Raw genomic sequence first — 25,648 nt, forward strand, 5'->3', positions numbered from 1 at the left:
ATAATATATAATATACATAGTACGTATAGTTCGTGAATCGAGGCCATAAATATGTCTGTCTGTTTTGTGATACTACGATGAAATATACATAAACATTTTTTTTATGAAATAGTAATAATATTTCAAACAACATCAAGACGCACACCACAAATAGGAGGAGGAGCTCGGCCAAATACCCAAAAAGGGTGTACGCGCCAATTATAATAATTAAATTCCAAACATTCATACATTCTGGATATATACATTCATGAATATTTCATCCGAGCTTCTTCTTCAGTTTGACCTGTGCTTGTCGGGTGACACTCGTACTTGCTTCGTGTCACACATACTTGTTGTCGGCTTTTGCATGATGTCGTCATGCACCCGACACGCACACATATAAGCAGCAGGACATGCATGCTTGAGCGTCACCAGGAGCTATTAGGGCAGGGTAAGGTAATATTTAAACTTTTTAATTCTCTTTATATGATGATATGATTTTATACAATGAATATAATACTCTCAAGAATATTGTGTCAGAATTTCAAGTCGATCGGAGTAAAATTGACGAAGCTATGAGCATTTGAGCGTCCGTTGCTCCAGACCGGGTTTCTATACCTTCTCGATTTTAAAGCGTTTTCCTGAAATGTGTTAGTTTTATCCTCACGTATTTCTTCACATAGTTCACAAGGTATCCAAGGGAGCTTTTGTTTTAATTTTTATCCTATCACCGTAGCCGAATGGGTTGGGGCGTGACTACCATTTGGTAGTTCGTAGGTTCGAATCTCCATGCACGGAACACCAAAATGATAGAAAAAGTTTTTTCTTATAGAAGTCGCCCCTCGGCAGGCAATGCAAACCTTTGAGTATATTTCTGCTTAAAATTGTAGGTCCCTCCATTTGAAGAACAACTGCTAGACGCAAGTCACCACCAAGAGGAGAAGCTCGGCCAAACACCCAGCGCCAATTATTTATTTTTATTTTTTATCCTACAATAACACAGACTATTTCGTTTTTTAAAAGAAAATCGGTTTTTTGACAAGTTTTTACTGTCTAAAACGATAATCTAAATTAAAATATTTTGAGGGAAGTACTAAATAATATTGAATTTATGGGTTTAAAAAACACATTTTTTAAAAAGAAAAATCAAGAGTAGTAGGATGGGTTGGATAATTCGTATTAAAACTCTTGATATGAAAAATATAATACGAACGAAGTGCTCTGGTCGAAACAAGGAGCTTAATGACCCGAGTATACTCCTTTTGCTGTCAAGGTTCTTTAGTTTAATTAAGACGAGAAGGGATTTATAGATTCAGACGTAGATTCACCATTTTACTTAGAAATTTTTTCAATGAGTTGGAAGATCTTAGTAATGTGGAAATCAGGGATCTTCTAAATTTTTTTAAAATTTACCTTTTGGTTTAAGGAGAGATAAGGGCAAGTTCCCCACGCACCGTCCCAATGGGCTATGAGCGTGAGTGTGGTCCGTAGTGGACAACCGCTACAACCTAACCTAAGAGCATATTTAAGGACAAACCCTTCAGGTTCTATTTTGAGTTATGATGTAAATAGCGGAACAAAAAATAATGCACCCATATTTAAAATTTCTAGTGCACATGGCATTCAATATAATGAGCAGACCAGGCAACTAGGAAACTACAAAACGTTAAATATTTAAAAAATATGCAAAATAGGTAAAAAAAGACAAAAAGAAATATGATACGAATATTTGGATGTAAATTACTCCACTTATTGCGCCATCTTTGCTTAAATGTTTTATACAGCGGTCAGGAAATGAGTTCAAAAGAGAGAGCTGCAATTGCAATTGTGTCAAATTTGCTAAATCCTTTCCCGAAATGCTTCCAAAACCATGTTTGATGACTCCGTGCGCAAGTGAAAGGTCAGAGTGGATTTTCCCCAGAAAAAATCGAAAAAATGTGTGATTACATTAAATATGTATGTAAATATAATTATGGATTCCTCAAAAAGATTGCATTTGACGGAATCTGCAGATTTTCTTTTACTCAATCCAAGCTGATAGACAACGATAATGCACCAACTCATCGATCAAAAGTGGAAAATTAATTTCTAACAAGAAGGTAATGACGTCCTAAAAAATTAATAAAAATTACATGGAAGGCTCCTTTGATAATTTCAAAAATTATACAAAGGTATTTCGGTACAGAAGCCAAATATGTTGATTAATAAAAAATGTTTGAACGATTGTCACCTCATAAACTAAATCTACTTCAGTATAGCTCCATAAAAGTAATGTGGATACCTGTACAGGATACAGGCATTAGAGGAAAAGAATGAAGTAAATACCGGCATTTCAAAAATATAAAAACGCTTGTCAGGCTCAGAATAGGGCACACGATTACTACACATACACATCTACTTAACGCCCACACTGCACCACTATATCCCTCTTGCGGCGATAGCAACCACATAGTATTTCCCCTGCTCGATGACTGATCAGAGTATCAACAAAACAGAACAGCTCTATTTACTAACTCTAAACCTTCTGATCATCTTAAATGTATTAATGCCATCAACTTTAATATTCTATCACACTTTGTATCTCTATCTCAGTTATAAATATACTAATTTTTACCTAGCCGACGACCCTGGCAGCCAGTGCTTTAGATTTAAGTGTAGCAATTATTTATAATTGTTTCTCTTTAAACAAATAAAAAAAGATTTGTCACAAAATATACACGCTTTTTTGGAATATAGAGTGTACATACATATTCACATATGCTTCTATTTACAGTGGGAGTGAGATTAAGTACCCATAAATTTTCCGCAGAAGCTTTATCTCGATACTGCAAATGCCTTTCCATCGGTTTTTGTTGTTGTTGTTATAGCAGTTCATTAAGACTTGCCCTTGTGGTATAGTCACGGATCGTTATCGTCTAACTCATCTAACGGTAGGCCCAGGAAACGTGCTGTTTTTACAGGTTAGGTCCAGAGAGAGAGAGGGTTGTTAGGTCCGCATTCGGTTATTCGGCGCAGTGCGACAGAAAATACAGTTACTACCGTGAACTGCATCTCGGCGACCTAACTACTGATTGTATATTAATTTAAGAATTACAGAAGGTTGTAAATTTCACTTGTCCATATTTTCTCCTGAAGTTAAATTAAAAGTACTCGCGAACACCCATTAATTTGCATAACCTATCACATTTCGTGGAACGAACCATAATTCTTAGGGGTATGTACTGTTCTTTCACCATTGTTTAACATATCGAAAGCACAACATCTTAACATAAAATCTCCAAATATAACCAATTCTCTGATTATAGTGAGAAAACCGAAGAGACTGAATAATAGCACAAATAAGAGATTGCTGAGAGGAATGAGACAAATAATAGCGGGTTTTTATAGCTATAACTAGTATTTTGTACTGCGGAGAGAAGCATTTCTTGTATTTGCCAAATGTATGGTTTAACCAGAGGTTTAACAATATGTTGTCGAACATTCTCTGCTGATATTTTATATTTGCGAAAATGCACACACATATAAAATTATGTACATATTTGCATTGTCACGAGAATATACCGGTACAGTTAAGCCGACTCGCCATAGTTTTAATTATGATTTTACTCAATATGCTTCTTTTGTTCTTTTGAAGATGAGCCCTGCACTTTTGATTAGATATCTGATTTTGATAAGCAAAGTGTTGAATATATCTGATTTGCAAAGGTACATGTACGAACAAAGCGATGTGCATATGTATGTATTTATATTAACAGAAGAACGTACATATTTTACTGCACTATTAAGTTAACTCACCTTAGTTCGAATTTTTTTATTTGTTTCTTGAAGAGCCGCATTTTATTAGTTTTTAGAGTTGATAAGCAAAGTAGCGAATATCTATACGGCTGATGCAATTTGATTGATTTTTCATAATATTGCGCAAGTGGGAACTGGGTTTGATATTCATGAAATTATTCAGTTACTGCCAAGCGGCGGTCGCATAAATACCTACGTACATACATACATATATTTGGTAAAAATTAGTCTTCCGCAAATAAGTATGGTTTCGTTACAGAAATAATAAAATTACTAATCGCGAAGTGAAAGTGGAAACGAAATAAGGTAAATAAAAGGAAACACAGTGTACAGGCTATATCTAAATAAATATGTATTTACATTTATGGTATGTGGTTTACAGATTACAAATCAATTGAGTAGCCGTGCCAGATTTTTTATATATTCTTTTTATATTCTTTAAAGTGGTTAAAATCGTTAAGTTTGTTCTGAAACATAGCAAAATTAAAACTATTTATATACATATGTAAAATGATATGCATAGATATATTAAAATGCTTGATTACATAATTTTTAAAATACTATAATTTCAGATAAGGTGAACTAATTCCGCCAGCTTGTTTTCGACTTCAAGTATTTCTTCATTAGAACGGATCCACTTTATTCTGATATAGCGATGGAAGTGTATTATTTGTTCATACATACACTCATATGTATGTACGTTATTGGTGGTTTTTATTTTTCAAACTTAAATACATTTTCCATCGTACGGTCGCGGAGTCGAATGGGTTGGTGCGTGATTAGGGCACACCTCCGAAAGTATTTCTGTCATGAAAAAGCTCCTCATAAAAAAACCCCATCTCTCCATTAGTGAAAAATATCAAGACGTACACCACAAATAGCAGGAGGAGCTCAGCTAAAAACCCAAAGAAGGGTGAAGTGCCAATTATATGTACATATACTTTTTTCCTCAATCTGAACTTCTAGCACAATTTTTCAAAAATATTTTCGTGGACTCGCTTCTCCTGTACCTAATTTGGTATTCATCACTTTTAATATAATATTTTGTAAAATTGTTGCTTACATAAAAATTAGCACAAATGCATCCTAAATAACACAAAATATAACTTTTGGAATAGAGCAATGGGGAAAACGTGCCATATGTATGCTGCTGCAAAAACGATTGCGGACGATTACTAATGAATAATACCCGGTGCTTACTACGATGGGACGGTTTTAAATTTATTGTTACGTATCCGCATATTGAGGCACTTGAAGTCGGCGATGCTAACAATAAATAAAAAGTTCCTATTCACGCGCGCTTACGTGTACTTATGTATGTGTGTAGGTATGTTAAAAAGTGACAATATATACACATTTTGTCTCTGTTTACATTCATGCGCGTGTGTATATGTATTGGCAATACATACCATACAGTTTCGACATGTGCAAAAATTGGCTGATTCATCCTGATGTCAACGCAGGAGTCTCAAAGTGTGCAACAAGAGTTAGGGGCTATCGTCAGGCGCGCTCCCAATACTTCTTGCGGTTCTTTATTTCTTTAGGAATGAGCAGAATAGGAATTTAAGAGATAAAAATCCCTCAAGCAAAATTAAGAGCAAGAAACGTGAATGCGCAGACGCAAGGATGTGGGGCGTAAAAACGAAAATATTAATCGGCCATATATCATTGCATACACATACGTATGTACGTGAATATACATGTTTAAATACATACATACGTGTATTAGCACTATGTGGCCACTGGCGCACTTAGAAACTCTTTAAAGATACTTATGTACCTATATGCACATACATATTTATACGTATACGCTTGAAAATATACAATTATTTAATTTCTTCTTTGTGGCTCCAGGAAATATTTCCGACTTCAATTTATTTACGCCATGAGCCTATTACTGATTAGTCCCAACCTTTAAAGCTTAGTGTATGTTTGTGTAGTCGTTGGTCTTTCGAAGAGCGAAATGTTTTCATTTTAATCGAATTTTAATGCCTTTCGCGGCATCAGGCAACTTTTTTGGCTGAATTTGGCGCATACTATGCAGAGAACATGTACCGAGGCTTGGGACCCTAGAATTGCGCATTCGCAAATCCTGCATTGGATAAAATTACACACATACATATGAACATATGTGTATACATATACATATGTAAATGTGTGTGTTAGCATTTTTGCTCAGCTGGATACGTTCAAGTCCGTATGTCGGCTGACTTTAGAAAAATGTTGCTTAACTTGTCGCTTGGCTTTCGCAACGGTGAATCATGATGAATTTGGGGAGGAAGTAAACACTGACAACTGCAATAGCGGCATTGGCGACACGTAAATATATAAATGGCGGACGCAAATGCATGAAACTTTTAAATATATGAATGGATGTAAGCAAATCGGCAAGTATTATATTTGTCTGCACATACATATGTATGTATGGACATGTAGAAGTGTTATGCGTCTAAATGACGCAATTGAATTGCTCACGTTTGAGATTCTGTACTGGAGTTGTATTGTATATTTAGCCATTTGTACTAACTCGGCAAAAGTTTAAAGATTTTTTGAGGGCCCACTTCATCCCATCTCACACACGTTGCATTCGGTGATGTGTGGCGCAAAACTGAAACGCACGATTCTTAATTTGCACAGTTAAATTTACACGCTCAGACTGAACATTAAGTCCTAACATGTGGCGGTCTCTCCAATAACAGTTGAAACTAACAGTAGGAGCAATGAAAGCGACAACAATGATGCGAGAACACACGAGAAGAGCAGAGCGCAGCAACAGTGCAGTAAACGCAACGAATGCGGCGACAGCGCAATGAAAGCGTCTGGCATGTCAAAGAGCCTAAATGCAATATCTGCTCCTTGCCAAACAAACAGTTCGAGTCCGTCGTCAGTTGCCACTAGAGTTTCTGAATAATTCGGCAGAAAGAAGTGCAAGAAACATCTGTATACTTTGGCTTCACAGCACAGCAGTTATTTAAGTCTGTGGGGATTAAGACAACAACCAGAGTCGAAAGGATTCAAAAGCAATTTCATCGTAGCAGAAATTATTAAATCATATTGGCTTAAAAATAATTTAAGTAATTGTAGTCGTTGAATGGAATCTAAAACAACACCCATATGAACAAAAATTAAACAAAAGAGTCCTGCATGCCGAATTTGAATACTAAAAATTGAAGAAAAACTGTTCAATTCATAACCGTTTCATCATTAAATAGAAAGTGAATAAAAATCGATTGATTGGCAGAGATTCTGTGAAATTTTCCTCAAATTGAATTGTGTGTTCACTGCGCAGCACTGAAAATTCGATAAAACCCACACAAGAATTCGGAAAAGGAAAACGCGAACAACAGAGGCTCGTGCGAATAAATTCCACGGCGAATGGCTATCTACAATACCAGCAAAAATCACACATAGTCTTAAAAAGAAACAGCAACAACGACGACGGCAACAACGCATCTGCAGCAGCTGTTACGGCAACTGCAACAAAATACGAACACGACAAAAGCTAAAGCAAGAAGCCGATAGAATTCTTCATTATAAGCAGACCATTATTATTGGCACGAGAAGTTTGACCGGACGGACATTGAAAAATTCATAGACATAGACTGGTCGAAAAACTAAAAAAATTAAAAACGTGCTTTCGGTTAAAAAGAGAATTGACAGAATATTAAGACTGATGCCGGCAAAGTGCTTGTGTAGATAGGTATTTAACAGTGAGAAATTCTAAAGAAAAAATCGTTTTCGTTTGAACGGGGTTTGGCCGGTGGAGGTGCTCCGGGGGGCAACACAAGGCTTAAAAATAAATCAAGTTTCCAAATACGAATTAAAATACGAAATCAACGGCAACATACGAAATTTATGTAATCAACAATTAAATATACAAATAAAAAACCAATTATCTGAAATCCGCATACTAAATATATTTTAAAGACATTAAAATTAAATCATAGTTGACTTAATACAAGATTCGCCTCCCGTCATCTCCAACTAAAAAGGCCAACCCAAATACAAATTTCATAACGTTATTACAAAGACAAGACTTAAAATATAAATGACAGTGTAAACATTTATTTATAGAAGTAACGAAGGAGTAAACTAAAGATAAATTAATTTTATTAATAAAACTAAAATAAAATACTTGTTTAGTTAATTGAAACATATATTAAGAGGAAAACCCTAATTGAAAATTAATTGAAATCTGTGATTATCTTAATTTAAAAATTGCACTTCTTTCAAAAAGAAATAAAAATTGAAGAAAATATAATAGTAATAGCTATTATTTTTGTGAATCGCATTTTTACGCGTCTTTTTAAAAAATAAAAAAAAAAAATAATAATAACTAAAATATTACGGAATAAAACTTGAACCAATAAAAAACGAAACGTGAGACGTATCGGTAATTCAAGTTAAATAAACAGGACTAAAATAAGAATACATTTGGAAATACACCTTTACATAATCTCGTTGAACTTTATTTGTTTGTAAGTATAAAATAAACAATTATTACGTTCATAATGCACACAAATATATGCAAAAGTATGTACGCACATACATACCTATGTACATTTGCAGTGGACTTTCCTTGTCAAATCAGTTTAAAACGATTTTGTCTGCGTTTTTGCATTTTTCAATGCACTTGTGCCTGCCAGTTGGTTCTGCCTCTGCTTGTCTGATTGGTCTTAAAATTCAAGAGAGTTGAAAATAATTTTCTTGTATTTGGTGGGCGCTGCAGCTGGGGAAAAGATATGCGCACACACAAGTATTTATATATATCATTTCACGGTCCTTATTTCAATTTTTGGTACATTTATTGCCATAGTAAATATAAACTTGGTTATTAATGAAATCAACCGAAAAACATTTTGACTCCACCGGTGACCCATATCTAATATCTAATCATACAGAGAAAGAATTGTATTATTATATATGTGTGTATGTATATAGGTATGTACATTTATTTTGAGAATTCTTCTGAGGAACTTTCACCTTTTAACTCATATTCTGCTCAAACAAAGCATTTTTTGCATAAAAAATATTTATTATAAACTTCCGGCTAATTAATTAAACATATTCTTATTCGAAGGTTATTTATTTGCAAACCAAAAGTGATTAATCAATAATTTATGTGCTGATAGTTCTCACCGGTTTTTGCTATACTAAGTGTCCAGATCAGACTTCTTGTTTTATTTGATCGCCATCCCTATACCTTGTTGACCTTTGGGCATGCATTCTCAGACTTCTTCAATTTATAATTTTACAATTTTATTATTTCATTATCTCTTTTGACTCTATTCGGTCCTCTCTATCATGTCCCAGAGATCCTGGTTCGGGTTCAAATAAAGAGATTGCGCTGGATATTAGCCTACTGGTGTAGCACGCGCTTGTAAAGGGTGATCAATTTAGAGGCATGGGATTTTAAATGGAAATAAAAAACGAAAATTAAAATTGATTGGGCAATTTTTATTATTTTTGTGTAAAGCCATTCATGACATTTATTTTCTAAAGGCAATCTTTCTATGGTCAAATGGGAATGAGTCCTGAAAAAAATTACGTATTTAGTTTGACAGTAGTCCCGCGTGATCTGTCAAAAAACCCTATTGAAAAAGTAACTCCAATCTGATCGCCCTTTACAATGTACAAGCATACTTATATATATTTTTTAGGTAAGAGTGAAATCGTCGTTTTCATGCATTTACTGCGTCTTTTGGTACACACTCTTATTCAGAAATTCAGAAATTGTAATACACATGTTAATGAAAGCAGCAGCTCTGTAGATCGTCCTGATCAATATCCGTGAACTCATATGCCAGAAATCAATATTAAGATTGGGGAATTTACAACAGAAGCTTCCGTTAAATCTCAATATCAAAAATGGATGGATTAAAAAGTAGTTTTTGCTATCAAATTACGCTTGGAAGCTACTCAATTAAATTAACGCTTCACCTTCACTTTTCACCTTCTTCAATTTCTAGCTTTTAATATATTTTTTCGATTTCTTATTTGTTGATTGAAGTTAACTTTTGATTTTGCTCAGCCTGTTAATAAAAAAATCTACTATCCTAATATTCATACATTTCCACTTAAATTTATATAATTGGCGCCTAATACTATATAATAAGGGCGTTTAGGTAATATATTTCTACCACTTGCGTTTCGAGCCAAACTAATTCATTTTATTGATTTTGCGTCATTCGCGGGTATGCAAACGTGGATTAGGCCAGTTCGATACGAAACTCCGCTGGGCCCCTTTATTTATTATATTAGCGAAAAAAATCCTTCACCAAAACAGAGATTCATATGTATTGTAATCGAATTATGTTATTACATGCAAGAAATATTTATGTATAAATTAAAAATTTGAAAATGGGGCACATTCGATAGAGGTTTGATAATACTAAGGTCAGAAATTGAATTGATTAATATTAATTAGTGCTCCCAAGCTTCTTAATTTCCGCTTCAATAACTCACAGCCGCTTGTTTATTTGAATTTAATTAGAAAGAACAAGAAGAACACAGTCTTGTATTGTATTTTTGAAAGTTGGCCAAACGCCGAAGCTAGCCTTCAAAAAAGTATAATATAAGCAAGGAATCTAAGGATGATTTCATTTGATAAATATTTTTATTTCAATGCTCTCACTAGTAGCTCAAAAAATTATTTTTCATTTAATTAATTACATTGATTAAATTATATAAAAAATTGCAAAATATCTTGTTTTTTTGTGGAAAAAATGTACCTTATATAGGGTGGGCCATGTAAAATTTGCTTTTTGAATCGGCTATAAAAAAAAACGAATCAATATTTTTTCAAACTTTTTTTTTATTTTAAAGATTGAACATTTTTATTTATGAATGCAAAATAATATAGTTCAAATGACTGCCACGACTGGCTTTACAGTAGGCCATTCGATTAACCCAATTTTCAAGCACATTTTCAATTGTTTGGGCTCCAATTTCATGAATGGCAACTTCGATTTCGTGTTTTAAAGCATCAATCGTCTCTGGATGGTTCGCATAGCATTTGTCCTTAACGGCTCCCCATAAAAAATAGTCCAACGGGCTTAAATTACAGCTCCGAGGCGGCCAATTGAAATCGGAATTTCGGCTGATTATTCGGTTTTCAAAAACGGTAGCCAAAAGTTCGAGTGTAACTTTGGCAGTGTGACAAGTTGCCCCGTCCTGTTGAAACCAAATGTCGTTCATGTCATCCTCTTCAATTTTTGGAAACAAAAACTCGTTGAGCATGTCACGGTAATGCTCGCCATTTACTGTAACCGCGGAAGAAGAAGACGACTCACCACTTTGGAAATAGGTTTTTAATATTTCCCAATTTTGTTCAAGCGTATAGCGTCCCATTTCGTAAATACCATTTGACATGCCATTCTCAAAAAAATAGGTGGTTCAAAAAGCAAACGCTATAGGGCCCACCCGTTATTTATATATATTTAATTGGCGCGTACACCTTTTTTGGGTGTTTGGCAGAGCTCCTCTTATTTGTGGCGTGCGTCTTGATGTTGTTCTTCGTATATACATTCCTTTATATTTCGCAATTTATACAATTTCCTGCCTGAACCACAATTATATTGCCTGAGCTAATTAATGCAGTTTTGTAGCTATGGTAAGCATAAACAACTTTTCGCTATCATTTGCAACTGCTTTTCTAATCTAAATAATTAAAAGTTCATATACTCATAATTGAGGGATATCTATTCGGTAATTCAATACTCTAACTACATATACATGCACATACCTGTATGTATGTAAGTGTTTATACTAATGGTGTTATATCCATTTCAGCTAATTAACTATTTCCTATTTTTTAGCTTGCTTTCGGTTTGGTTAGTTCTGTTTCCACTTTTAATCCAAATTACTCCTAGATTAGCTACAATCTTTTAGCTCAATTTATCAGTTAATTTCGGGGTTCCTCTTGTAATATTTCTCAATAGGAAGGTAGGCGCAATACAAAAATATGCATATATTTAACCTATTAAGCGATTAGTTTTTCTTAGAAAGCTTGATTTACTGTGCTGAATTAATTTCAAGCGAAGACTGTCGATGCAAAACCGGTTTTCAGCCAAATATTGGATTCACCGTGCGCGTTGGCTGAACGATTATGATAACGATTATCAGGAAATTCAGTGTTCATGCTTACTTTATAATGACAAAATAACAGGGAAATTTTCGTTTTTTGCTTAACTTTAAATTTCATAGCAAATGCAATTTCTTTTTTTGGCATGACGCACATATACAACATTAACTAAAAAATGAACTTTTGAAATTGACGCATATATACGACATAATCACTTAACTGGTTAATGTTTTAAAATGAAGCCCCAAAAGTGCTTAATAAGGCTACCTTCGCATGTATATTTCCGGCAATACTTTTTGCTTCCACGTTTGATATTTTTAATGCAGTTTGGCGGTATTTTTATCTATTATACAACCTTGTGTTCGTCTGGATTTTTAATGGCTAACTTAAAATGTAAAGGCAATCAAATTTTAGCCATTCTCGTTTCTCTCACTGACAATTTTAATACCATAAATGTACATATGTACATACTCATACATGTTTATATGTATATATTATCGCCGATAAAATTGAAAAAATAAAAGAATTTTTATGAGTTTCCTGGCTTTTGGCTTGAGAGAAGATTCATTCACCCAACTAGCGATATGGTCCATATTTTCTCACATTCTTTGGATTTATTTCTCAATTAAATGGAAAATTAAATTATTCCATACCAGATGCCCTCCAAACTGCTTCTATGGACTTCGAATAGTGTATTTAATAAATACAATAGTCATTTACCAATTTACCAATATCTAATTTACTTTTATACAAGTTAAAAGAAGTCTTCACACATTTTTGAGCAGTTAAATTCTCAAGTACTTATTGGAAGACAGACTGCGGACCTTAAGGATCTTCGAACCAAAAAAGACAGTTGTAACACGAAAAGTCTTATCACAAGTGGAATTTCTTAAATTTCCTCTTAAATGGGTAAATACACTTTCAATCCCTATACCTGAGGCATGGAATTACCCTTGACGGGAAAAACCTTTCTAAAGTTATCTTTTCCAATTTGCGTTGTGCACCTTCATTTGCTCTATTAATGGAGGCATCTACAGTTTTATGCCGCCTCCGAACGGTGGCTTTTTATGGAGAGATTTTACATGGCAGAAATATAATCGGCGGCTTGCTATTGCCTCTCCGGAGACGACCGCCAAACAAACAATTTTACCAAGCGAGCCGAAAGTCTTAGTTACTCGCGCTCCTTTGTTGTAGTTAGGCGATTTATCGCTTAATTCCTGTATTATAAATAAATAAAAATCATTTATAATACATAAATACTCACCTAAGAAAATAATTTAACATAATGGGTGAAGGAACTCACTAGAAAACTTAGAGCTTTGAAATAAGTTTTTTTTTCTTCGCGAACATTTTTTCTTGTACGAGTATACTTCTTCTCTGGTACATCCCTATGCCAAACCGAATCAGAAATCGTATCCAAGTGTCGTGTCATCAGACGGCTGCTCAAACTGCTGAACAACTGTGCGCCACTTACTTTCCCCAGCGATGAGGTTCAGGGGGCCATAAAAAAGCAAAAACTTCCATAGCCATTGGCCCTACTAAGTCCATATGTTCATGCTGAAAAACCTGGGTCTATTGGAAGTAGAATAATCCTCAAAGGCCTTCAACTTATCCATAGCCACTCTCATAATTCATGACAAGTGGAAAGCAGGGTGAGTGGTCTCACTACTGAAACCTGTGAAGCCCGCCTACATGCAACAGCCCAGCCCAGCAACAGCACTCATCACCATAAAAACCCAGGTCAACCGCGGGCTTAACCGAAACGGCCCCGCGAGCGGACTGCTCTAGTAGCGTTGGATTTGTCGAAGTTTTTCGATGTAGTCAGCTACTCCACGCTAGATGAAATACAACAGTCGACCTTCCCGCCCGGACTGAAGAGGTGGTCCGCGAAATATTATATCTGAGTGGTCGACATTCGTTTGTCAACTTCGAGATCAACGCGCAAAACAGAGGAGGATAAAGTAAAGTGTACCGCAAGCTGGTGTCCTTTTACTCTTGCTTTTTAACTTCTACATTTCGAAGCACTTGGCTTAATTACAATCTGGATATTGTATTAGTAAGTTAAACTCCTGCCTATCCTGAATAGACCCCGACTTACTCAATATATGTGCGGTATGTGAAGGTACACCGCACGATACTAACCACCGATTTACATGCCCTCTCAAGCCCACTCACCTAACCCTCTCTCCCTCTGGACCCAAACTGTCAAAATAGCACGCTTCCTGGGCCTACCGTTAGATGAGTTAGATGCTGACGATCGGTGACTACACCATTGTATTGGGCAGGTGATTGTTTTTTGTTCTGCTTATTTTGAGGCGTATGATCCACATCCCCTTGGTTTAGTGGGATGTTCTGCGAACTTTTATAAAATCAGATTGTTTGTGAGAAAGAGGATGTTGTTGTTGTTGTTGTAGCAGCACAAACATCCCCATACATATATGGGGAATGCTGTTGAAGTGAAAGTCCTTGGCCGGATCTTAATCCGTTTCGTTTCGGTAACGTAGAACCGACTGTCGGGGGAACGTAAGACAGGTTGTATCCTTTAATTAGATAGTTTAATTTATATTTCTAAATAAAATCCCTATAATAATAATATAATATTCATATTTGATTTTAGAAATGGAAATCATTCCTGAAGGTAAACATTTTCGTTTGGTGCAAGAATCTGAGCTTCCAGAAATTTTGGAGTATTTGGAAAGATACTTACCGGAGTCACTAAAGGTACGTTTATTTTGCACACAGCTAATAAATTGCGCATCGGTTAGTTGAGCTTTCGAAAGCCGTTAGTTATTTGTAATAAAAACAACAATAATAATAAAAATAGCAGTAATAATGGGATTATCAATTGCAATAAAAATGTCTAGTAAGAATCGCTGATTGGTGCCAAATGCATGCGAGCATATGCAGATGTGTGAGTGGATAGCGTGCAACCGAGCACGGGTTTTTCACCTTGCGGTAAAGTATGGCGCTAAATGTGGCGCCTTTGACTTTATGTCAATCCACACACAAATACGTGCATAAATACTTTTTGTAGTTTATCCCTGATGTCGGTACATTTTGGCCTACAATTCACAGACAACGCCCAACTCGTGTAGGCATAATCGTGTTAAACACTATTTAAAGAACGTCACGTGTTCAGGGCTATAAGTGTACGTATGTATGTAAATATGTGCACATTCATTAGGGTTGAGCCAATATTGAAAGGTTTAAAAATAAAGCTTTCGTAATGCATTATAAGAAATAAAAATAGAGACTTCATGATTTAATACTATTTAATAAATTTTAATAAACGAGTGAAAAGCAAAATATTTCACTATCTTCTTTTAATTTATATTTACATGTGTACACAAGTATGTCTTACTTAAAATCATGTGTTAATGTGAATTCAGGCTCTTTATCTGCTTCATTGGTATGAACTTTTTTTCTTCCCCGCAAGCAATCTGCCAATTTTTTTATTATTACAAATAATGGACTTCACCATATGTACACATACACACATATGTACATATGTACAAAATATATACAAGTATATCTATCACCCAGGTTCTGTAATTATCTTCCGAATGAGATTCAAAGCAGTTGCCACAAAATTTCAATGCCACTCACTCGGAAGTGAATAACAGAACTTGACCGTATAATCAATATTTCTATTCAACTTTGCGTCTGCATACTCTAAAGCCTGGTAAATTTGCGGTTTACAAAACAATATGATGTGCCAACATTTTTTGCAAGATACGAGAGCCTTCAGAACAGTTATGAAATAATGAACAGTTAGTGCCTCACAGAAAATAGTTTAAGCCGATTTAAGTATTTGTATAAAAATCAGTTCGATCGGTGAGGTGGTAGAATTATGTATACGAGTATGTGGCTTACATACTCCTTCGTTGGCTGTTGGACCGAGATTCTGCCCCTATTTGTGGTGTGCCACCTTCGAACGGCAGATGGTTTTTATGAGGCTCTTTTTCTATAATTTTGTGCTTCATAAGCGGGGCTTCGAACCGGACTCTACCGAACACATTCGGCTACGGCGGCTGCATTGGGCATTTATGTACACTGAAGAATACAACAGAAAACACCTGCCTTCATGCATATACTTACATGCATTCATATCTACTTATATGTACATACATACATATGTGGGTATGAAAAACATACTACACGTATGGTACACGTATACAAATGCATTAAGTTTTTGACATGAAATGATTTCGTTTTCCAAGGTTACCACTATTGAAATTTTTATTTTTATATTTTGGTTTAATTTCCGCCGTTCGGTGGCGGCATAAAACGATGAACGATGAAGACTCACACCACAATTGTGTGCAGGAACTAGGTTTAAACACCTGCCATGTGCCAGTCTCTTATTATGACAAACTACTCAAAAAAGAGAGTACATAAATATTATTGTGCGCCAAAATTTTAGTCCAAAATGTAGAAGAATCAAGTTACTAACCAGATCTGTATTTCATGCTTTGTTGTTGTTCATATGCTTATAGTATCTATAAATATGCCGCCACATAAACTAAACTATATTTCTTTCAGTTTCATCAAACCATAAAAACGTACCTGAATGATCGTGTTTGGGACTTTTACTTTTATGTTTCTAAAGATTGGCCCGAGAAACCAATAATATTACATTTTCCAGGATGCACGCTTACGGTATGTATATCTAAGTAGTTCTAAACTAATTGCCATGATTGTCATGGTCATCTATGTTTGTACTTATTTATATATAATAAGGGTGGTTAAGTTTCAAGGGCGGGTGTTGATTTTGAATAAAATACAATTTTTTTAGGAAATTATTGTCATTTCTCTTTATTATGATAATATTGGTGTGGCTCAATTACGTATGGAACAAAATATCGGCCAAATGACCAAATAAAAAGTTCGTTATCATCTCACCATAGCGAACACTATTCACAGTAACTGACTGGCCGGCTTCATTTTGGAAAAAATACGGCCCAATGATGCCGCCGGCCCATAAACCGCACCAAACAGTCACTCTTTGTGGGTGCATTGGTTTTTCGGTAATCACTCTTGGATTATCATTCGCCCAAATGCGGCAATTCTGCTTATTGACGAATCCACTGAGGTTAAAATATGCCTCATCACTGAAGATGATTTTGTTCGAAAATTGGTCATTCACTGTTGCCTTTTCCTGCCACCATTCTGACCATGCCACCAAATGAAATGCAGAAAAAACTTGACGTTTAGGTTTGGTTCACATTCAACATCGGCCGTTGAAATTTAACCACCCTTTATATAATTCCATAACCCAATACTTATTGCAACTCTATCTCATAAAGAAACAAATCCCCATAAATAGGTTGGAACAAGAGCCATGCAAATAAGTAAACTCCTAACGAATAATCAAAAATATGTATGTAAGTTTATATGTATGTACATTATTTTTTCATTCGTCAAATTAGCCCAACAACAATATCTACCAAAGCTTTGGCATCTTTTGTCCCTCAACACAAATCGAATGTGTGGATCTGATGCGCACCGAGGATGCCCTTATCGACTGGCAACAGCCATTGTACCTGAATTTCACGCATATTGCTATCATGAATCGCCTGGATGACTTTTACTCCACTTTCGGTGTAATGGAGCGGCTTGAAGGCGACATCTATGTGTGTAATGAGCTGAACACAGACTTGGAGTTGGAGGAATTGTCTGACGATGCAGAGATGCGTCCTCTTACTGCTGATGACGTGAAAGGTATACACGACTTGTATCCGGCCAGCGAGATTGAACGCATAGAAGTATTCGAGATATTGGTGCAGGTGTTGCCAGGACTGGGAATCTTTCGCAAAGATACCAATGAATTGGCTGCATGGATGGTGCACTCTTACTATGGAGCAATGTTCTCGATGCAAACACGTCCAGAGTATCGTCGCAAGGGGTAAATAAACAAACCTTATTTAGTTAAGCTCAAGAACTTTGCTCATTCAAATATAAATCTACTTACCTTTAGTTATGGAATACGTCTTGCTAGAGCTCTAACTAAACTTGTAATTGAACGTGGCTATTCGCCCTTCGTCGTCATACGTCCACAAAACGATGCATCTAGAAATCTTTATACCAAGCTAGGCTTTACGAAAGCGTACGAAACATGTCGAGTCAAAATGACTCCCGGTCTAGAAGAAGGCAACCAAGAAGAAGAGCAGCAGTCTAATCACGAAGCAACGACCAATGGGGTTGCCGAAGGTAAAGAGCCGTTAAGGCAGACAGACGACGAGACAGAGGACAACAAAGAGAATCAACCAATCGATGAGGGCATAGAGGATATGCTAGCTGAAAAATGTGATATTGGTAAGGAGGAAATGTGTACCGCCCACGTGAAAGCCGCCATGGACGAGGGCATCGAAGAAGATAAATAAATAATTAAGCGCATAAGAATGAATGAGTAAAAATGATCAGGAGTAACAGGGAATAAGCTATGTTTGTATAAGAGTAACCACGATGGGAGGGAGGGGCGACTAGTCGGGTATAAAAATAAGAAATGAAACTAACAAAAGCTATTACAAATGCTGATATGCAAAAAAAGAAACAAAAATGAAAACAAAAAAACTCCATTAATATATTATATACTTATAACAATGCAAAGAAAAACAATAAGAAATGAGTGCACTTGGACGCCGATGCGATGTATAATGTAAATTGTATAGACCGAAAGAGATATTGCGTAATAGAAGTTAAATAAGAAGGAAACCTGCAGGAATAGTATGCATATAAACCAAGTTTATTTGTGTATACAAGTATTTGTTCACAGAAATTTCGATTCGGAGCCAGTGCACTCGCACAAACACATGAAAGGATTATTTCAAATATATAGATATACATACATACAAAATGTATACAAAATAATACATATATGAATCGAAGAGGATTTATTTTAAAGGTTTTTGCTAAAATGCTTTTACAAAAACAAAAATATGGTAATAATTGAGAGTTTAAATGTATGCATCAACATTGAATAAGGACAAAGAGTAATTCCGATAAGGACTTCCAAGATTTTAATGAAACATGCATACGCACTTTGTGTGTGAATAATTTATTTATCTTCATAACTATGATTGCGTCGGCGAATACTATAAAACTCAAGCATATTATACTTAGATAATCGATTGGCAGCCTAAATCCGGGCAAAGCCGACTTAAGGGCTTCTGCAAAAAATTTTGATCTAACAAATTTATATGAGTTTTCGCACTAAGCACACGACAATTTCCAAGCACAAGAGTATTATATGGTTTAACAAATAGTTTTACAAATGCATATTAGACATTTTATAAAGGTATTTGTTATAGTATTGTGAAGTACATGCAAAATATATTATTATATACGAATTAAACCTACAGCATAATTTAAAACTATGAAGTAACAAAAAAAGAAAATATTTTTGAATCTTAATTCCATTTAATTTACATATAAATATACATATGTATGTACGCATGCACCTAACTTTACAAGCTACTTTTTAAGTAATCCATTCATAAGAAAACTACAACTCATTGAATTAGTTTAAAAACAGAATTTGGAAATACTCACATGAATGCGCTCATTGAGCTTCGTGAGCTTCGGTGTTTGGATTTATATTATATTTTATGTAGCCATTAAATCAAATTTGTAAACAAAATTGTAAACGCTTGGGAAAATTGGGAATAGGAAATCTCTCCATGGCTAATTCAAGTACGGAGGAGTTAAAAAATTTCGCATTCACATCTAAGTTCTGCGTCGAAAGTTTCCCGACTGTTTGAAAATTAGGAAAACTAAAAGAGATTTTGGCAAAGTTGATTTATGTAATTCACATTAGTTCCCTCCGGACTCTATACGCCGCTTTGTGGGAGCGAAAACATATAATTCGAATTGCTTAACTTGTTTTTGGAAACATTATTTAGGATGGGGTCGTCAACCTTCGAATGTCATCAATGTGTGCAAAATGCTTGCTTTCATAGCCATACCCAAGCCTCCAGTGGGAAAAAATGTCACACGGTGCTAAATCCGCATAGACAGAATGCCATTTATGGTGAAAATTTGTTCTTCTCCTTGACTGGCGTAATAACCGCTTGAGCGATTTTGGCCGAGTTTAAAAAAGAGCGCCAGTCGGTTCTTTCTGGTGCTAACCGGCGCCAGACTTTGTTTTATTTCTCATTGGGGAAGGATTTTTACGGGGCGGGTCCCAAAGCGCACAACCAGATATGCTGGATTGTTTCGCCTTCTCATATTAGTCTGCTCTCAAGGGGATGTTCCGGAGCTACCCAGAGGATACTTGAGTGAAGCCCGGAAGTTGTGTGCTGAAGAATCGTCCAGCCCACTTCCAAGTGAATGGCAATCAGGGATTTCCCCACTTGCGTGGACTTCTATACATACGGAAACATCCGCTATTATGGTCAAAACCTGCGCTTTTAAAGTTGAACGACCAAAATACCCTCCATTTGTGGGTATTTTGGTCGAACATGACGAAATCACGGCATCAAGCGCTTCATAACACAGAGATACCACACAGCATTAACGTTTCGGCCCATATCCATGTAACGCAATCGAGGTTTTCGCTTTTTTCATTCATAGTAGATCCTGGACGACCGGCGTTTAAACTTCTCAAAAGTAGTAGTACGAGAAAAGCCAAATCATTAAAAGCTTTTTGCATAACTAAAGAGCTACCGCGTGGTTGTGTTGCAGAGTTCAAAAGCAGTTCTTTAAATTGGCTCTTCGTTTAAAATAAATTTTTCGACTGATAGTTCAGAAATACAGTTACACTAGATGTTTTCGTTGTTGTTGTAGCAGCATTGTATGGGGAACGCTGCTGGAGCGACAGTTCTTGGCCGGATACAAGTCCGGGTCATTCCGGTAACATAGAACCGACTGTGGGGCGAATGGTTACCTTAAATGCAAAACTTAGCTGCTGTTAAACCAAATCTCGTGAATTTTTTAGACACCACGGGTAATGGATGTGTGATCGTACTCTTGTATCTAAAATATGGCTCCACAGGTTGCTGAGACATGAAGGCAATTCGGGCACTTTTGAGGCAGACTTTGTGTGTGTTCGCCGCTCTCAACCACTACGGAATTGTTGCGACCCTGTTACTTTTTTGTTGCTGATACTCAGCTGCTCGAAGCTACTTAGTTCCGAACGTGTTGTTTGAAAATATAAAAATATGGATCAGTATTCATTTCATTTGAACTCTGCGCTAAAAGCAACGAATAAACAATATTGAGCTTAAAAGTAGTATTTATTAAATAAAAACTTCCTTTTCCTCTTCCATTTCGACTCTGTAGTGAAAACTTTTATATTGCGCTTGATTGGCTCATCATTGACCATCTGATTGTAAACATTTTATCGGCAGACGCGTGACGTTGCCATTGTTGCCTAAATTTGTGGCTGAACCTGGTGCCATCTCGAAAAAAGTAGCACTGCCGCAATTATTACACCTCGAACACACTCTATATATGCACATATGTACATACATGCATCTGTGAAACTTCCTATTGCTAACTTATACAGGCATGCAGACGTGGACGAAGTTGCTTTTCTCTGCTTTTCTGATCTGAATAACGTCGAAAAAAAACCAATTTTAAGCACGCGTTTGTACGAACATGAGTGCATATTATTTCCGAAATCGGTTCAAATTTTAACTCAACAATACTGCTCTGCGTACACAAACATAATCATATACATACATATGTATGTTCACACGTACGAACGTATTTTTGCGCAGGGACGAATATATGTATGTATGTAAATCTGTATGTGTGCGCATTTCGAATGTTATAATATCCAACTTTGGCAAAATACAGCATCCGATTTTTTTAATAAAATTAAGAACTTTCTTTCAATGAAAAACAAAAAATTAGTAAACTTAAGAAAAGCTTTATTTAAGAAGATTGCGATTGGTGAATGAGTTATGTTACCGAAGGTAAGAAGCCGAAGGATACAAACATATGTACATATGTATAATGAGTATGAGTGATCAAAATGTGCGCGTGCATGTGTACATATGTACTTACAAGACATTCGCGTGGATACAAATGCGCAGATAGAACAAAATTAGCAATGCCACAATTATTCGGCACAAATATACATTTATTGGGCAACATATACATACATACATATTATCCAATATGGCCTAGGCATAAAAGTGTCTGATTGAAGATGCGCATTAATGGACAGTAGTCGCTCGATTCTGTGAACCAATTCCTTTTTACCTATCAGTTGTTGTGAAGAATTTGTTTGGCCGTTTTTTGGAGAATAAGTAACGAAAATGTTGACCTAATTAGAGCACCTTTATTACACAAGTCTTTTGAGATCAGATCACAAGTCGTTGGCGACCTATTCGCCTAATTGATTTTTCAACCACTTTCGGGCAAATATAAAGTCCGGACCATCATTGTCGCAAGTGTTAGGAAAAGTCATAACCAACAAGTGGACGAAAATTGCTAAATTGTTTAAAAGAATTCTTGCCCTGCTGGTTTTCTTTGTTTTTTTTTTTTTACAAATACCATAGTTTCGGAAGAAAGCTGTTGCTAAAACAAATGGCAGCCTCTTCTGTGTAATATTCAGTTGTAGTCATGCACCAGAACGTCCTTTCAGTTTAAAGTGGGTTTTTAAATCAGGCGCCACAATTCGACATTCAAAGAAAATGTTCGAATCTTACTTTAAAATTTCTCAAACAATATATTTATTGACTCATATTTAATAATTTTAACTGCTATGGGACGGTTTCTGAGGAGTCACAATTTCATTAAAAGAAGTAACAGAAAAATTCAGTTCAATTCAAATGAAAGCGGAGGGAACTAAAAAGAAAAAGGAAAAACAGTGGAAAAATTGCTGTCAACCGCTTTAACTATAAAAATCAGTAAAAACAACAGGAATCTTTTTTTTTTTATTGCAACGAAGGTGAAACGTTGAAGTACCACTCTGGCACTCTCCAGGTAGCACTCAAGCGCCGTTTTGGTTTGCAAAGAAGAAAGAACACATTTCAAAACAAACACTACGGAACATTTTTCGGACCACTTTTCTGGCACATTTTTGCTTCAGCTGAAATTTTTTACGGGTTCTATATCGAAGAAAAGAAGTGCGTACACCAACAACAATAGCAGCGTGACATATTGCAGAGTTAATTGAATTTGTAAGCGAATTGTTGACGTGTCTTCGATGATTTTTTAACAAAATATATGGGTAATTTTTTTCCAAACTCAGAAAAACGCGTTTCGTAAGAAAAGCAATGACTGTGAATAATTAGAAATCACTTTAGTTAAATACTCGCGAATTAAAACGATGAATTGCTAATAAAAAATAAACTGCATTGAATATTTGGAAGTAAAAAATTAAAATAATGAAAATCAGCGCAAACCAGAAAAATATGATTTCCTTATATCCAAGCGTGTATGTGTGTATGTGTATGCTAATATAAAGAGGAAGTTTTGTTTTGTCTGTGTTGAGTTTATAAAAATAAGTTTATTTAAAAAACCTGTCTAAGTACCGTTGGGTAAATGTCAATGTACATATGTATGCATACAAGCCGTTAATGAGTATTTTTTCACATATTCGATGCTATAAGCCCCCAAGTGCATATGTTTATTCTCGTAATGGGATATATGTATATATGTATACTTACTTGAATATGTATGCATCAAAATCAAAATTATACAAAAAGTGTACGAAAATTTAAGTATCACAGAAACGAAGGCATAGATGCGAAATCTATTCGTAGAAGAAGAAATGAATAAAATGATTGTGCAAAACTAAGAGATTACTTGGATTTATTTATTCATACGATTTCAGGTTAAAATATTACAAGATCGTATAAACCGTTCCCACCATATAAGCCTATACACAAATTTACATACATATATTAAAGGTAATTAATAGATATTTGACTCACACATTCGCCTATTGGCAGCTATCCGATCGAACCCAAGGCGACTTAGATCGATACTTTTAAAGCGGCCGTCTAGTATCAACTCTGAAATGGCTCGCCCCACTGCCGGCGATTGTTGAATGCCATGCCCACTAAAACCAGTCGCAATGTAGAGATTTTTATAGTATGTGTGTGGACCAACTATCCCGTTTTCGTCGAAGGTATTGTATTCGTAGTATCCAGCCCAACTTCCACAAACTTTGATCGATTCGAATGCACTACACCGCTTTGCCAAGGTTGGCCATATATCCGTTTCGAAAAATTCATGATCAACGTCCAAACTGTTTGTTGGCGGCTCGAATTGTTGGTTGGACGGGCTGCGTCCTGTAATATAATTACTGCCCATGCCATCTCTTCTGAAATATGTACCATCGAGGTCGATGGTGAGTGGTGTGCCCGGTCCGGGTGCGTTGTCGCCCTGTGTGGTAAAAACATAAACGAACCGCTTACGTGGCTCAACAGGCAGCGGTATCGATAAATCACCGGCTCCAGTGCCAATATTTGCTTGCCGAGCTATTTCACCGGAACGAGCACCCGCAGCCAAAACGCAGATGTCGAAATCAACAGTGCAAATATCATTGTTCTTGGCTCGCACTTTTACCGAGTTGAGTTTATCTGAGCCGTTTGGTATATCAAAATTGAGCACTTCGCCGTGAAGAAAACCAGCACCATAATCTTTAGCGCGATTCCGAAAGCCTCCTAAAAGAGCCCACGGATCAAACCAGCCCTCTTTTTCGATTCCATGGCATCCTAAAACGTAAATTGTGAGCAAAATATTTGATAAAGAAAATGTTTTAAGTGATTGAAAGTAATTTTATGAAAATATGTACCCAAAGCAACGTCATCAGCGTTAATCCAGGGAAATTTCTTCGTTAATTGAGATGCTGTTAAAAGTTCATTGCGAGCCCCTAACTCATTTTGTAACTCGGAGTTTTGCCGCAAAATGTCAGCACACTGCTCTGAGGCCAGCACCAAGTAACCGTGTGGGCGAAAACACAAATCCACATCACCGAAATATTTAGCCGAATTTTCTATGAATTCGGCGCCATAAATGGACATTTGAATATTCTCAGATAGGGAAAATTGCTGGCGTACTCCACCGACTGATAACACCGTGGAAGCTTCCTTGTACTAAAATTGTTGGATGATAAATATTCTTATTCGCTTATTGAAAATATTTGTTTATTGGTATTGGTATTGTTTTAAAGAAGTTCTACTCACCGTGGGGTCCCGCTCAAGCACAATCACACTGAGATCTTTATTGCCTCGTTTTTTCAACCAAAATGCAGTTGACGCACCTACAGCTCCTCCCCCAATAACTACCACATTGCATTTCCTATGGGTCTGTACACTCATTGATCGCTTCCCACAAAAGTCTTGTCTACTTTTATAGGCCGTGCTGAACTTTGAAAGCGAACAGCACACGTCCGTTCTGAAGCCAAATCGCAGGTTGATGCCTAAAATGTGCGCGCACTTCGACATCATTGAAACATCTACAATATTTGTGAAGTTTTGCTGATACATATACTTAACATAAGTCGCAAATTGTGGGACGCCAGATAAGGAAGCGGGCTGATTTAATTAAGAAAAGCTGTTGATATCTTCTAAGATTTACGCGTGTATATGCATACATACTTATGTAAGTATGTACATACAAAGAACAAACTTTTGTAAGTGTGATAATACACAAAATATGAAGTGATACTATTCTGCATTTACTTCTAATCTTCAACAATATATTCATACAGGGTGGGAGAAATAAGACCTACCAAAAGCGTAAACCTTTTGTAAGTTTTGTTTGTTTTAATAAATTTTTTCTTATATTAAATAAATTTATGAAAATTTAGGCCCTACGTAAGCCTCCGAACGG

General features: G+C 35.9%; 2 protein-coding genes across 4 annotated transcripts; one reads left to right on the forward strand and one right to left on the reverse strand.

Annotated features, from left to right (window-relative positions):
• Nucleotides 1-23,606, forward strand: LOC129247203 (uncharacterized). Of its 3 annotated transcripts, XM_054886216.1 has the most exons (6): nucleotides 6,611-7,474; nucleotides 8,012-8,252; nucleotides 14,475-14,578; nucleotides 16,400-16,516; nucleotides 17,287-17,762; nucleotides 17,835-23,606. In XM_054886216.1, the coding sequence occupies exons 3-6, from the start codon at nucleotides 14,477-14,479 to the stop codon at nucleotides 18,238-18,240; spliced, it is 1,101 nt and encodes a 366-aa protein (XP_054742191.1). In that variant the 5' UTR covers nucleotides 6,611-7,474; nucleotides 8,012-8,252; nucleotides 14,475-14,476; the 3' UTR covers nucleotides 18,241-23,606. The 3 variants fall into 3 exon arrangements, with proteins under 3 accessions (XP_054742190.1, XP_054742192.1, XP_054742191.1); XM_054886215.1 differs by lacking the exons at nucleotides 6,611-7,474; nucleotides 8,012-8,252 and adding an exon at nucleotides 1-19; XM_054886217.1 differs by lacking the exons at nucleotides 6,611-7,474; nucleotides 8,012-8,252 and adding an exon at nucleotides 4,005-4,080.
• On the reverse strand, nucleotides 23,593-25,369 carry LOC129247202 (FAD-dependent oxidoreductase domain-containing protein 1). Its single transcript, XM_054886214.1, has 3 exons — nucleotides 25,000-25,369; nucleotides 24,609-24,909; nucleotides 23,593-24,528 (listed from the first exon to the last, which is right to left on the reverse strand). Exons 1-3 carry the CDS (start codon nucleotides 25,300-25,302, stop codon nucleotides 23,723-23,725), a joined length of 1,410 nt encoding a protein of 469 aa, XP_054742189.1. The 5' UTR covers nucleotides 25,303-25,369; the 3' UTR covers nucleotides 23,593-23,722.
• Nucleotides 25,370-25,648: the final 279 nt, after the last annotated feature.

This window comes from Anastrepha obliqua, chromosome 5 (genome assembly GCF_027943255.1).
Source record: "Anastrepha obliqua isolate idAnaObli1 chromosome 5, idAnaObli1_1.0, whole genome shotgun sequence".
NCBI lineage: Eukaryota > Metazoa > Arthropoda > Insecta > Diptera > Tephritidae > Anastrepha > Anastrepha obliqua.

Coding starts and splice junctions, on each gene's coding strand:
- LOC129247203 (XM_054886215.1), top strand. CDS start 14,477: ATGGAAATCATTCCTGAAGGTAAACATTTTCGTTTGGTGCAAGAATCT. Junction 16,517..17,286: donor TTCCAGGATGCACGCTTACG/GTATGTATATCT, acceptor TCGTCAAATTAG/CCCAACAACAATATCTACCA. Junction 17,763..17,834: donor CCAGAGTATCGTCGCAAGGG/GTAAATAAACAA, acceptor ACTTACCTTTAG/TTATGGAATACGTCTTGCTA.
- LOC129247202 (XM_054886214.1), bottom strand. CDS start 25,302: ATGTATCAGCAAAACTTCACAAATATTGTAGATGTTTCAATGATGTCG. Junction 24,910..24,999: donor TGCTTGAGCGGGACCCCACG/GTGAGTAGAACT, acceptor CAACAATTTTAG/TACAAGGAAGCTTCCACGGT. Junction 24,529..24,608: donor CGCTGATGACGTTGCTTTGG/GTACATATTTTC, acceptor TTTACGTTTTAG/GATGCCATGGAATCGAAAAA.